Raw genomic sequence first — 14,955 nt, 5'->3', positions numbered from 1 at the left:
TATGAATTCATGCTCTGTCTTGTTCACTGGAGTTTCTAATGTTTCCTTCATGCTACGCTCTTCATTAGATTGTCCACATGGGGCTGTGGTTGGTCCTTGAATGTTCGCGCGTCTAGAAGCTAATTGAATTACTGCTTGCTCCAGTTGTTGAATGGTCGTTTGAAGTTTATGTACTGTTGCCTTGAGGCGAACCTCTGATTCTCTGGGTGATAGATTTGGAAATGAAACATGGGGAAGTGGTGGTGCTTGGGAGTGATTGGATTGAAACTGGGGTAGGAAAAGATCATACGGTGGCGAATGGTGAAAAGAAGCTTGTGAGTGTGGTGGTTCGAGGTTATGTTGAGAGGATGGTCTATAGGCACGGGGTGGGGCTTGTTGGTAGTCACAAGATTGTCCACCATATCTATCAGCTGGGTATGCATTGTAGAATGGTCGTTGTCCATGATATCTTGGAGGGTGTTGTTGCCTAAAGGGTTGATTAGATCCTCTTGGCTCCATCCATCCTTGATTGGTCTGACCGTGATACATATTCCTGCTGCAACTTCTATTTCCTTCAACAGAGTTAGAACCAAACTCAAAGCGCGAGGGGTGAGAGTTCATGGTAGCAAATAAAATTAAAAAGGAAAAACAAAAATAAATAAACAAGCAAAAGAAAAATATTTACAATAACCAATAATAAGGCACACGTTAGCAGTTCCTCGGCAACGGCGCCATTTTTTTGACATTAGGATTTTTGCCAGTAAAGAATGTCATAAAAACAGTCGCGTTGTAGATATAGTCTCTAAACCGACAGAAATCCCTTTCGTGCAAACGTTTTGGTTGTCACAAGTAACAAACCCCTTAAAATTGATAACCGAGTATTTAACCTCGGGTCATCTTCTCAAGGAACTGCAAGGAAGTATGTTCTTATTATTAGCTATGGAGATTGCAAATTGGGGTTTCAAGAATGAGGAACAAGTAATTTAATGGTGAGTAAATTAAATGGCAATTAAAATGAATAAATAAATGTAAAGCAAACTTTTGGCAAGGTATGAGAAATTGGAAGTCCAAATTAGTTATCCTTATCAATAGTAATGAAAGCTGAATCTTAATTCCTCTTAGTTAACCTTTGCTAAAGCAAGGGAAGGTCAAGGGACAAATTGGTTTGATCTTCGAATCCTATTTATTTCCTAAGAAAAGATTGGGATTATTGAAGTTCAATTCAATTGGCAAGATAACAATTATCAATTATGCTGTTGAATTGGATAACTCCTGAGTTACTGATTTCTTAACCAAAACCAAAAGGGGAAAAGTAAATCTACTGGAATAAAGATGTCTTCAGAGTAAAAGCAATAATAGCATAAATGAGAGAAAGCAATATTAAACTGGAATACCTCAAATAACATTAATTCAAATAATCTGGAACATAGAAGAATTCATAAATCAAAGTGCAAAAGTAAATAATCAACTAAAGTAAAGGAACATTAAACCTGGATCGAGAGTTACTCCTAAAACTAAGAGAAGTCCTAAATCCTAATCCTAAGAGAGAGAGAGGAGAGAACCTCTCTCCAAGCTAATCTAAATCATGGAAAGTAACTAAATTGGCGAACTCTCCTTGAATGGATGCATTCCTTCACTTCATAACCTCTGGTCTATGCCTTCTGGACTTGGATTTGGGCCAAAAAGGGCTTCAGAATTCGTTATGAGCGTTTTCTACAATTTCTGGTGCGTAGCCTCTGTCACGCGTCCGCGTGGGTCACGCGGTCGCGTCGTTCGGAGTTTTTCCTTGCCACGCAGTCGCGTTAGTCATACGGCCGCGTCGCTGCTGATTCGCGCTTGGCACGCGATCGCGTCGTCCATGCGATCGCGTGGATATCAGTTTCTTCAATGACTCCATTTTGCGCTTTCCTTCCATTTTTGTATGTTTCCTTTCCATCCTTTGAGTCATTCCTGCCTTAGAAGATCTGAAACTACTCAACACACTAATCACGGCATCGAATGGAAATAAAGGTAATTGAAATAATTAATTTTAAAGCATAGGAAACATGTTTTTCACATACATCACATAATAAGGAAGGAAAAGTAAAACCATGCAATTAACATGAATAAGTGGATGAAGGATTGAATAAATCACTCAAACTAAGCACAAAATATATCATAAAATATGGATTTATCAGTGCCAATGGCCTATTATACTAACTTTTTTCCCAGAAAGGTTGGCCAGGTAGAGGATTAATGTGGTACTTGTATGTTTCTTTGTAAGACTCCATAGTTATCAAGTTGTGGCAAAAGTCCTCCGGGTGCTTGTTCACTCTGGCAAATGCAACACAAGTATGAACACATAGAATTCCTACAAATTATCATTTCAAGACATTAAAAAAATACAACATTGTATAAGACAACATTAATATGAAATAAATCATGAAACATTTGATGAATTGGGTTGGAAAATATAACTTGTCAACATTCAAAACTGGCAGGTACACAGTCTTTTTCCCAAGTCAACCACATGGTTGGTAGGATGCCTATTAACCTCAAACTTCTCATAACCAGTATCTTCAGCCCAGATAGTATGCTAGTTCCTGGACTTCTTCCTTACCTTCTCAAGCCTACTTTTAATTACTGGTGGTAACAATCCCAAATGGCTATCCAATTTGACCTTGTCCTTAGCCATAATCCTCATGACGAACATCCTCACCTCTTCTAGAAGAGTAATTATTGGCTTTTTCCTTGATTCCTTGATTTTTTATTTGAATATCTCACATGCATTGTTGCAAATGGAGTCCAGTTTCGAGTTGTGTCTGAACTGTGACCTCGTCCATATCTCTCTAGGCCACTTGTCAAGATATGCCCATACATTCTCATTCATCCCCTTGATCCTATCCATGTATTCCTTATGAAGAGAAAATGTTGAATTTAGTTCTCTTGAATTACAAGAACTTAGAAATATTAACATTATGTAGAATTGAATTTTGCATAACCATAAAATAAGGACCAAGCACAACACAAATAATAAAACTAACTAACTAAGAGACACTTTGAATTTTGACACATTTAGAACCATAGTATCTATACGTTAAACTCTTGAAAGGTAGTTTCTCGTGTGCACTCTCACAGTAAACTCCTCAACTCCAAGTCCTTTCACTACTTGTTAAAATTTTGTCATAAATGTCACACACAAAAACGATGACCCACATCAGGCATCACCTTTTTTTATAGTAGGTAGTAATTTCTAAAGACAACACAGATCCTGTTAATCGTTCACCATAATCGTTCACCTCTTTTTCGGTAGTAGTTTTAGGGAAAAGATTTAGCACAATCGTAGCATTTGGCTTTGCTTGCTCTCCAAGATCCTTCACTTGGTTATCAAGGTGCACAATAACATCTTGCCCTTGTAGTATCTCAGGTTTTGAAATTCCATGCTTAATGTACACATCAATAACACCGTCCCTCAACTCATTATCAGAGTTTAAATGCCTCAACCCCACTTTTAGGCTCCTTCTTGGCACTTGTCACCAAACTTCCTTTATTTTCTCATACCCTAACTCTTTGAAGTAGTTTCTCAAGTAGAATACATCCAACCTATCCACATCAACCTCACCCAAACAGTACTTATTGTCAGGATAATATGTCCACCTCCTATTCTTACCCTTCTCAAAATTTCTCCCATGATGAAACATTATATCTAACACTTCGGCGTTCATCTGCAACATAACAAAAGAAGAAAAAAATTTAAAATGCATGCAACCCAAAAACAATAAATAACAAACACACACTGCATGATCAGAGATAGCTCATGTTCAATATTCAAAAGAAATAGAACATCCAGTAGCAGTTCGAACATATCAACAACAAAAATTCTAACAACATATCATTTCCAACAAAATCTTAATGCAAACGATAAGAGTAACTTAAACAACCCCTTTGTCGGAAGAATGAAAAATGAGCCAAAAAAATTTTTTGGAAAAAAAAAACTTTCAAGATAGCTTAAACGTTTCTCACCCTTTGCTTCAATAGCTTCCCACAAAACTTCCTCAAACTTTAGCGCAACGACCAGAAGAAATTAGCGAGCAAGCAGCAGTGTCCTAAGCTATTGCCATTGACTCTGACTATGGAGGAAGAGACTAAGCATTGATGTCACTGAAAAATTATGAAAAAAATGTAACGAATGACTAACTCTTCCCCCAAGCCACTATTTCATTCTAGTGGGAGCAAAATGGCAACGCTTTAGTTTCAAAACGTTTCACCCATGAAACGACATCGTTTTGTAGATCTTGGGTGGCAGTAGTTGTACTACATCAACAAGTCTATTGTTGACTCACACTGAAATTCGAGCGAAGGATAATATGTAACCTGGAGTAATCTTAAAGACAAAAATAATACAATTAAAATCTCAAAAATTAAATTAATACCCAATCTAAAGAACTAATATAAAAATTTAGTCGGCCTAACAAAAGCATCAACTCCTAAAGCCATTTTGTTTTTGCACCATAGATGGAATATAGCCAACAAAGACTTTGATTAGTCCATGGCCTAAAAAAAACACTTTGATTAGTAATGTAGAAAAGACACATATAAATCTCGTTAGAAAGTTAAAAACGTCCAATTACGTTAAAACAAATTCTAGATTGTTTAACCAGAAGTCTCCCGTTCTTATTAAAAAAAATTGTGAAAACAACCAATATATATTAGGGAAAAGGACAAATTAGTCCCTGAGCTTTTAAATCGTGGACAAATCCATCCATGAAGATCTAAAAATACTAAAACACCTCTTACTATTCAAAACGTGTGACGGATCGATCCTTCCGTGCAAAATGCTCTCCCAGACGTAACGGGAGGGGTGATCTGTCGCTTATTTGGCGTGTGTTGGGCCTAGGTGGCAAGACGGGACCGTTGAGGAAGCTTGGTGTGCCCGTTTGGAAAAAGTCTTGGACAAATAGGTCCTTATGATTTAAAACGGCAATATTTTGAGAACATTGGCTGTAGTCCTTGAGTTTCGTCATAATTCCAAAGAAGCCCATATCAGTCACCCACAAATTACATGATGCCCTAGAACACATATGTTTGATCTTTTTCCCTAAAAAAAAAAACGATTGATCTTCTTCCCTTTGTCGTCTTCGTGTAACGTTGCGCCAATGAAGCTTCGTTGGCGGAGTTGCGGGTGTCATCGGTAGTGGTAAGTACCCTTAATGCGAAACTGAATGTGACTGTTACATTCGAACGTTATCTGCTATGCATGTCGTGGGTTGGGGTTTAGGTGTAATGTAGTATTGGGAGGGGCATGGAAGATAAGTTGTGTGTGCTTTATGGCTTAGGTAGTTGTGTATTTGCTAATGCTTAGTGGTAATCGTTGAGTCAAACAATGATGCAGATGGTAGATATTTTCGTGATTCCTATTTTCCATCACGGGGGCTACTTTCAAAGGGTTCTGACTGGTGAGTTAGTTTATCTCGATGGTAAGGTTGAGAGGTTCCCCCCCCCCCATGGACCTGGATTTTGTAAATTTCGGTGATTTGATAACATTGTTCAAAGGACTGGGATATCAATCATACAAGGAGGCATACTGGTATGATCCAAAGAGCAAGGATATAGAGTCGGGGCTGCATGTTTTGAGGGGAGATGCAGGCATCAACCAGATGCGCCAAGCAAAGATGACAAACAAAGATACTGATGAGTTCTATATATTTTTTTATCATCCTATTGATGATACAGAGCCTGTAGATTATGCTGGTAAAGAAAATGTTGAGGTAGAGGAAGATGATGTTCGTGTCGAGGTGGATGAATTGGGTGAGTCGTCAATGGAGCACGATAGTTACGAGAGCGCAAAGGATGAGCCGTATGCACCTCCACCTCCCGGTAATGAAAGTAACAGTGATAGTGGGGAAGATGTTGTCAGTGGGTCTGTGTCTGGCAGAGGGAAGAGGAAACAAGTGCCTCATTCCTTTAAGAGAACCCCTCAGCCAAGTAAGCAACCCAGGAAGCAAGCGCGACGTGTGTCTCAAAGAACAAGATCTGCTGCAAGAAAGAAAGGGCCTGGCCATGAGCCTGAGGCAGGTGGGCCTGGTGGACAGCCCAGTGGATGTAGGCCTGCAGGGGAGTCCAATATATCTAGGCCTGCAACGGAGCCCAATAGGGCCAGAGGACCAAGGCCAGCACTAGTAGACTACGTGAGTGATGTAGACATGGATGGTGATTATATTGTATGGGAGTATGAATTTGAGGAGCTGCATACACTTGTTTCTTCTGATGATGAGGGAAACAAACATCAGTGGCCTGAGTTCAATGATCAATATAGTTTCGGAGAGGGAAGATTTGAGCTTGGAACAAGGTTTGCAACAATTGAGAGGTTCAAAGAGGTGGTAAAGGACACCTTTATTGCTGAAGGCCGGGAGTTGGTGTGGATAAAGAATGATAGGGAAAGAGTTAGGGTTGGGTGCAAGGACGAAGAGTGTGGTTGGATTGCCCACTTGTCTTACAATCGGCAACTACAATGCTTCCAAGTCAAGACGTATAGAAACGAGCACACTTGTGCAAGGGACCTTGGAAGCAACGCCGCTGATCAACACTGGATCAGTAAAAAGGTGGAGAAGAGGATGGCAACGCACCCGCATATGACAACCCATGAAGCTATTGATTTTTTAAGAGAGGACTTTGACCTTACTGCACACCCAAAGATGGTGTATAGAGCTGTGAAGGAGGCAAGGGAGAGGATGATGGGTAACGAAAGGCAACAGTACGGCAAATTGAGGGATTACTTATTAGAGATACATAGAAGTAACCCTGGGTCTTCTGCATTGCTAGACCTGATTCCTCAGCCTCAAGAAGTCCCTATGTTTGACAAGTTATATGTTTGTTTTGAGGCCTGCAAGCAGGGATTCAAGAGTGGCTGCAGACCATTGATCCACCTAGATGGAGAATTTCTTAAAATATACCATGGGAGACAACTACTTTCTGCTATTGCACAGGATGCCAACAACCAGTTTTGCGTGGTTGCATACGCAGTTACAAGATCCGAGAACAAAGAATCTTGGAAGTGGTTCCTAACATGCTTACAGGAGGATATTGGTGATGTAGGCAACCACGGTTGGAATTTTATGTCGGATCAACAGAAGGTTAGTTCCCTTTTTGTCATTTCATGTTTGTTGTCTCAGTCATTTACTGGATTATATATTGTTGTAAACATGGCTTCATGCCTTCATTGTTGTTAGGGATTGCTACCTGCACTGAAAGATGTAATGCCTGGTGCACATGTCAGAAACTGCGTCATGCATATGTGGAAGAATTTCATAAACCGATTCAAGGATCTGTATATAAGAGAAATTGTATGGGACTGTGCTAGATGCACCACCATCTCAGAGTTCAAGACAACCATAGAAAGAATGAAAGTAGTGAACAAGGATGCCTGGGCCTATCTTATGAAATTTGAACCTGCTACCTGGGTTAGAGCATACTTTAGCCATGGTCCCAAGGTCGACAACCTAACAAACAACATGTGCGAGTCGTTTAACGCAAAGGTGGTGAAGTACAGAAGCAAGCCCATACTTACAATGTGCGAGGAGTTACGGTGCTATGTGATGCGGTGAATGGTTCAACACAAGAAACTTTTGGGGACTCATGAATGAAAATTGGCGCCAGTGCAAGAGAAAAGGCTACAGAGGCTTATCAAACCAAGCAACAAATGGACAGCGGAGTGGATTGGTGATAACGAGCGCAAACGGTTTGAAGTCACTCACAAGGGATCCAAAGTTGATGTGGATCTGATCAAACACAGCTGCTCGTGTAACAAATGGCAACTCACTGGTCAGTCAGGTTCCTGAATTTCAATATTAACATGCTATGTATTTTTTTAATTTAAGCCTACTGTGAATTCATAGTTGATATGAATTTCAATTTTAATCATAGATGATGTTAACCATGCTGTGAATTTGGACATGCTTGGTGTGAATCTAATTAACATGCTGTGAATCTGTTGATATTAACTATGCTGTGAATTTGGACATATTAGCCATGCTGTGAATTTATATTAGTTCATGATATTTTAATCATGTTTATGCCATTCTGTTGTGGTGAAACTGCTGTCCTGCTGTGAAGGGATGCCGTGCATTTATGCTATAGCAGCAATAAAAAAACGGCATGATAATCTCAATGATTATGTTCATCCATGGCTATGTATGGAGTTCATTAGAAAGACATACGAGCACTTCATCCAGCCAGTAACGAGTGAGGAATACTGGACAAGGTCTGAGTTTACTAAGCCTGCTCCACCTGTGTTAAAAAGACCAATTGGACGTTCCAAGGTGCATAACAGACAGAAAGACCCAGCTGAGGCTGTTATTGATGGTGACAAGTTGAAGAGGAGTTTTTATGTCACATGTAGCAAGTGTGGTGAGGGGGGACACAACTACAAGACGTGCAAAGGGCCCCATCCAACTCAAACTGGAAGCCAAAGACGAAAAAACCAAGAACAAAGGCCAAGGACTCTCAATCACTTGTGGTTTTACCTTTGTCACAGTCAGCCCCCGAGGAAGTGGTAGTCCTTACTTTCCCAGGGATGTAATTGTCCCCCCGATAATAAACTCAGGGATTTAAGTGTCTATTTTAGTTTTATTTAGGGTGATATATGTCTATATTTCAATACTTCATGGTTTTAAATGTCTTATGATATAATGTGCTTCACTGGGACTGTTTAAACTAACTGGATACATTTTACACAATGCCTCATCTTAGAGTGTGGAACAGAGTCCCCTTGCTGCTACGAACCTTCCTCATGTTGAATAAAATTCTGCTAATCAGTCAGTTGCTAATGAGGTAAGAATTTTGGTGACATTTCATTGTTGTTGCTTGCTGGTTTCATTGCATTTCACACTTGTTTCGACCTTCATGCAGGGTAATTCCAATGCAAACGCTGCACCAATGAATGAGCAAGAATCTGGACCCTCAGTAGCAGCGGTTGAGACACAATCAATGCCTCCAAAAGCACCATTCAAGCCCCCAGCCTAGTCTACATCACGCCCTGCACGAGGGACATTTAGGCCTAAGCAAACAGTTAGGAGGAAGCCTGTGACAAATAAACCCTCGCAACCTGTGCCACCTGCCCAGAGTGAGCAGCATCTCCCCTCTCCACAACAACCAACTACATCAGGAGCATCTCCACAGGATTTGGCAGCAGCAGACAAAGCAACTCAACGACTGTTTAAGTTCATCCCCACTCTAGGACTAAACAAGCCAAGTAGTTAATGCTACATGTTTAGACTTTAGTCATGACATCAACACCTTTTTGAGAAACACTGTTATTTTACAAAGCAACTCTTTTTGGAAACAATGTGATTATCTATAGCTTGCAGGCTTAAGTTATGCCTTACTTTGGCAGTAGACATGTTATTGACTTTTTTTGTCAATATTAACAACTCTTTCATGAGATTAAATTATGCTTTACATATATAATCATATCTCTAAATAATTATGCCACTCACTTGCTTAGGACAATCACTTTGTTGAATATATCATAATTTAGCTTACAACATTTTTGTTCAAATAGTATACAACAAAATGGAAACTCATCCCATACTACATTACATCATTTTTTTTACCTACTTTTCAGCCAAGATTGACAATGACAGAAGAAAAAATTACAGAAACCACTGCAAGAATAACCAAATACAGATTAACATTCTTCTTCCTCTCTAGATACAACACCTTCTTCTCCAAATCAATCAGCTTCTGTTCCACTACCTTCTTCCCAATATACACTTTCAGATTATCAACCTCGTTCTCCGTAATAAACTTTTCAAGGACTCTTATTGTTGAAACATGGCCATCCAGCCATAAGAAGAACTTGTAGACTTGCAGTGACTGGTATTTTTCAGCTGCATGTTCATCGTTCCAAAACAAACAAAACATAATCAACTCCCCTATAATCAAACTGACTAAATAAAATCACCAACATACCTTAAAGAATAGACACCCAAAGAACAATCTATTGGGGTTCGTCGTTGTCCTCGATTTGTACAATATGGCGTACACACCGCATTTACACGTCGGAGCAATCTCGTCCTTCTCCTCTGCAGCTTCCGTGCATTTCACGGTTGGCGGCAGTCGAACGCGTCGTGAGTTGGATGAGGCTCCGTCACTGGCCATTTAAGCTTGCACAATACCCCCACACTCAACCACTCACAGAAATGAACAACGGTAATGGCAAACGAGTTCCATTTGAACAAATAGGGCAAACAGAAAAACGACGTCGTCTTTCCATCCAGGGACCAATTCGTCCCTAACCTCAATCCACCTTGCTTACATGTGCACCGTTACGGTAGTCTAGGCCCAACACACGCCAAATAAGCGACAAATCACCCCTCTCTGTTATGTCTGAGAGAGCATTTTGCACGGAAGGATCGATCCGTCACATGTTTTGAATAGTAAGGGGCGTTTTAGTATTTTTAGATCTTTTGGAATAGATTTGTCCACGATTTAAAAGTTCAGGGACTAATTTATCCTTTTCCCTATATATTAATATACTATGTCCAATACATTCATTAATTTTTAGTTGATCTATAAGCACTTCAAAATTAAATAATTAGTTCGAAATTAAAAATAATGATATTATATAATTATATTATTTTACTAATTAAATTCAATTAAGTTGGTATGATAATTTATTGATATAATAAAAATTAATTAAAAAAAAAGAGACACAAAAAAATTTAGTTAAATTTCATTATAAAAATAATTTGTTAATCCAATATTTTTTTAAAAAGATTTATTTATTGGCTAAGTGGAGGCATTTATTTAAAGTTTTAACCATTATTAAACTAAGGGTGTTGTATTTTTACTATATAACATATTTTAATTATTATATTTACTACATGTGACATAACTGATTTAGATTTATAAAGACAATTTATTATTATAATTGGTTAACTTTTTTATAATTTAATATTTAAGATAATTAAAAATTTAAAAACCTAAAACTTGAACATTTAATTAACATATAAATAAATTATTTAGGTTGTTTTAGTAGTTATTTTATTAGTCTGCTTAAATAAATATCAAAATTTAATTTTTATTTTATATATGCAGCAATTTATTAGTCAACGATAAATTTTTAAATAGAATTTAAATTTATAACAAATTAACTATTAATTTGCCGGACTAAGAATACTATTAAAAAAAATAAGTATATAAATATAATGAAATATTGATAATGTTTTCTTTAATTTTATCAAATATTTAAACTAATACTAATAAACATTTTCTATTAAAAATATTAACCTTACATTATGCATAAATATATATGAAAAATTTTTCATGAAGCCGACTAATGATAGCATGTGGAACGTAATGAACTAAAAAATTAGGTAAATTTTATGGTGTTTATATTGTATATTGTGTTTAGAATAAAAGAAAACTAAAGGAAAGAAAATGCAGAAAATGAAAATGAAACTTAATTTTTTTGTTATTGGATGTGAAAGAAAATTGGATGGAAAGGAAAAAGATTGACGTGAGACCCATGTTTAACTTTTCACTTTATCTGTGCGAAGAAAATTGAAAAAAATTTATAAATAAGTATAATATTATAAATTTATCCTTTGTGTTATATTAATATATTATAATTTTTATGTAATATAAATAAGAATATTAATGTAATTTTATTTAGGTATAATTTTTTTTTCTTTTATCTAAATAATTTTTTTTATTTTTTTATTCAAACAATATAAAAAAATTAACTTTTTTTTTATTTATTTTTTTTATTTTATTTCATTCATTTTTTTTTATTTTACATCCAAACAAAATGATAGTATCTGACTTGCTTAATTTATTTTTAAAAATAAAAATAAAATATTTAAAATTTATTAAATATTATCTATTTATTTTTTTTTTTTTGGATTAAAGACAGCATAGTATTACCAGAGCTGTCCTGCAAGGGCGGTGAATGAAATAAATTCCACGCAGACAACACGCAAAGCAAAGAAAAGAGAAGAAAGGCGAACCGTAAGAGTGGTTGGATGATTCCACGCTTTAGACACCGACTAATCAGCAAACTTGGATTATATTTTTCTTCTGATTAGCGAACATGAAATCTTCCTTTCTTACGCGTAAGGGCCATTGGAACCAACACCATTCACTGAAATCTTATAAATACCTCAACGCCCTCTTTATACAAACCATTTTCGAGTTATTCCAAGCATTCGTCTAAGGTATGTTTCTTTTTCTTCATTCATTTAATTCCATTCATCATCATTGAATTATGCTGTACCTGAACTTGAAATCGTTCGTGATTGATGATCATTGGAATTGAATTATGACGTTATATTTTGTTAATCATTTGATATGTGTGTAAGATCTAGCGCTGATTCACTTCATTTTGTGCTATTCATCTAGGAGTTTGTTGTTGATTGGAATTTGGATCTAGGTCATTACGCCTCTTCATGTATCTTTTTTGCAATAAGGTCATTTATGTTTAGATCTAACGTGAGATGTAAATGTGTTCACAAAAGCAACGGCAATTCAGCTACTTAAATTCAGATTAGGATGCTAGATTATACTAGTTTCTGTGACAATTGTTTGAAGATTATAATTGTACTGCGCATGATCTGTTTGACATGTTCAAACAAATCAAGGCGTGCAAATTTGATGTATCCCCTGTTCTGTTTGGCATCTTTTGCCTAAATTTCAATCTAGCAGATGTCATAACTAAATTAAATGCTTGAATCAGTTGTTATTAGCTTTTGATTACTGATATGTGGCTGATCATGATGTATATTTTGGCAGATAATTTTAAGACATGGTTTTAATATTTCAGCTTTAGTTTGTTGATCAACTCAGTATGTTGGTATTTAGCTAATGTATCGTTATAATCATACCAAGCAAATTATTTACTCAATGGTTTGCATTTACCGTCACATTTATCTGTTTCAGGTACATAAATTAAAGGTATGGAAGATTCCGTCGAAGTAAGTCTAAATGAAGCAAAAGAAGAGAAGAATATGATTGAATTGGACGTGAAGAATGAATCAAAGGAAGAAGAGAAAGAAAAGGATTTAGAAGATAAATGTGGGGAAGGCGAGGAGAAGAAAAAGAAGGAGAAGGATAAAAAGAAAAAGAAAAAGGATGATGAAAATGGTGCAGATGATGATGGTGATGAGGAGAAAAAGGAGAAGAAGAAAAAGGAAAAGAAGGACAAGGTAAAAGATGATGAAGGTGAGGATGGTAATGAGAAGAAAAAGGAAAAGAAGGACAAGGATAAGAAAAAGGAAAAGAAAAAGGACGATGGCAATGAAGAAGCAGATAATGATGATAAAAAGAAGAAAAAGGACAAGAAGGAGAAAGAGAAGGATAAGAAGAAAGAAAAGAAGGAAGATAATGAAGAAGAAGAAGTGGATAATGATAAAAAGAAGAAAAAAGACAAGGAGAAAGAGAAGGATAAGAAAAAGAAAAGAAGGTAGATGATGAAGAAGAAGTGGATAATGATGATGAAGAGAATAAGAAAAAGAAGAAAAAAGATAAGAAGGAGAAAGAGAAGAAGGATAAGGAGGTCAAAGTTGAAGTTGCTTCAAAGGAGATTGATATAACAGAGAATGAGAAGGAATGCAAGGAAGAGAAGGGTGATGAGAAAGATGCTAAAGAGAAGAAGAAGAAGAAAGAGGACAAGGAGAAGAAGAAAAAGGAAAAAACCAATGATCTAAGCACCTTGAAGCAGAAGCTTGAAAAAGTTAATGTCAAAATACAAGCACTCCTTGAAAAGAAGGCAGATATAGAAAGGCAGATAAAAGAATCTGAAGCTGAGGGCAATGTTATCACCCAGAAAGAGAAGGATGTGGTATAATGGTAAATTTCAACCTTTGTTTGTAATCCTGTATGTACATATATGTTGTCGATTCACACTTCAGAAATTACTGAATGAGATGTGTATCTAAGTTAAATGAGGTTCACGTCCTATTCAATAGTTGTATAATGTAATACTATATGTGCATATATGTTGTCGACTCATACTCCATTCACTATTAAACGAGATATGTATCCAATTCAAATGAAATTCACATCCTATTCAATAGTGGATGAAATGTGAGTTGATACAGTTTTTTCACACATAACATCATTTACACATAATGCTTTTTCCATAATGTAATAAAATTGTCTTATGATTTGACTGAAAATTTGTCATATATGGTATAGATGGGGATTTCCTTCCCCAATTAACCCTTTCCCAGCCTGTGGTGGCTCTGTGCTCTTTTTGCTGCGTCTTCTGTGTCTACTCTCATTAAGTGATGATGTTGATCAATGTGAAATCTAATAACATACTCTATTTAAGCATAAGAATTCGAAGAATAATCAAGAGAAATTAGTGACCAACTCAGAGCAGACAAGAACAAGAACAAACTTGTTTGTAGGAAGGACCTTTGGCTCAATCTCTTAAGTCTTCACACTTTGGAATCAAATCTTCTCCATGGAGTGTTGAAAGGCGCTCCTAAAGAACAACTCATAACAAAGATTGGATAGAGTCAAAATTGCCACAATGTTCCACAACCTCTACAATGCTTAGGATAGTGCTTGTTTAGGGAAAGCTTTGGTACTATTACAACTAAAAAAACGAGAGATAACCTTAACTCTCTGCTTCTCTATTCATCAAAGCTTTGCATCTTTTACTCTTTCTCTTCTCAGCAAGTTTCTGGAGTGCATGACCTTTTCTGCTTTCAATTTCAATAAACTTAGGTTTCCCGCTGTCTTTTTTTTTTTTTTTTTTTTTTTTTTTTTTGGTGTTGAAAAGGTTTGTGAAAGCCTCAAGTAAAGGACATATGTGCTTGTCTGCTTGTTAGAAAAATCAGTATTATTTTGAGACTGTTCCAATTAATTTGTAGTTATGACTGCACATCAGCTCTTGATAAAAGGATTTGTTAATTAGTGAAAATCTCTCAGAATAAAATTCCAGGAGACCTATTAAAAAAACATTTAAATTAAGTGTTAACAAGATATTGATAG

The 14,955-nt window shown here is 36.5% G+C and overlaps 1 protein-coding gene across 1 annotated transcript; it reads left to right on the top strand.

Annotated features, from left to right (window-relative positions):
* Nucleotides 1–11,859: 11,859 nt before the first annotated feature.
* Nucleotides 11,860–14,132, top strand: LOC112754850 (uncharacterized). The gene is made up of 2 exons (XM_025802644.3): nt 11,860–12,173; nt 12,895–14,132. Exon 2 carries the CDS (start codon nt 12,912–12,914, stop codon nt 13,419–13,421), a length of 510 nt encoding a protein of 169 aa, XP_025658429.1. The 5' UTR covers nt 11,860–12,173; nt 12,895–12,911; the 3' UTR covers nt 13,422–14,132.
* Nucleotides 14,133–14,955: the final 823 nt, after the last annotated feature.

Source organism: Arachis hypogaea, chromosome 16, assembly GCF_003086295.3.
Source record: "Arachis hypogaea cultivar Tifrunner chromosome 16, arahy.Tifrunner.gnm2.J5K5, whole genome shotgun sequence".
Lineage (NCBI taxonomy): Eukaryota > Viridiplantae > Streptophyta > Magnoliopsida > Fabales > Fabaceae > Arachis > Arachis hypogaea.
This window is presented reverse-complemented; position numbering and strand designations above follow the sequence as displayed.

Bases quoted from the DNA above. Each gene is read 5' to 3' on its own strand.
- LOC112754850 (XM_025802644.3), top strand. From the start codon at position 12,912: ATGGAAGATTCCGTCGAAGTAAGTCTAAATGAAGCAAAAGAAGAGAAG.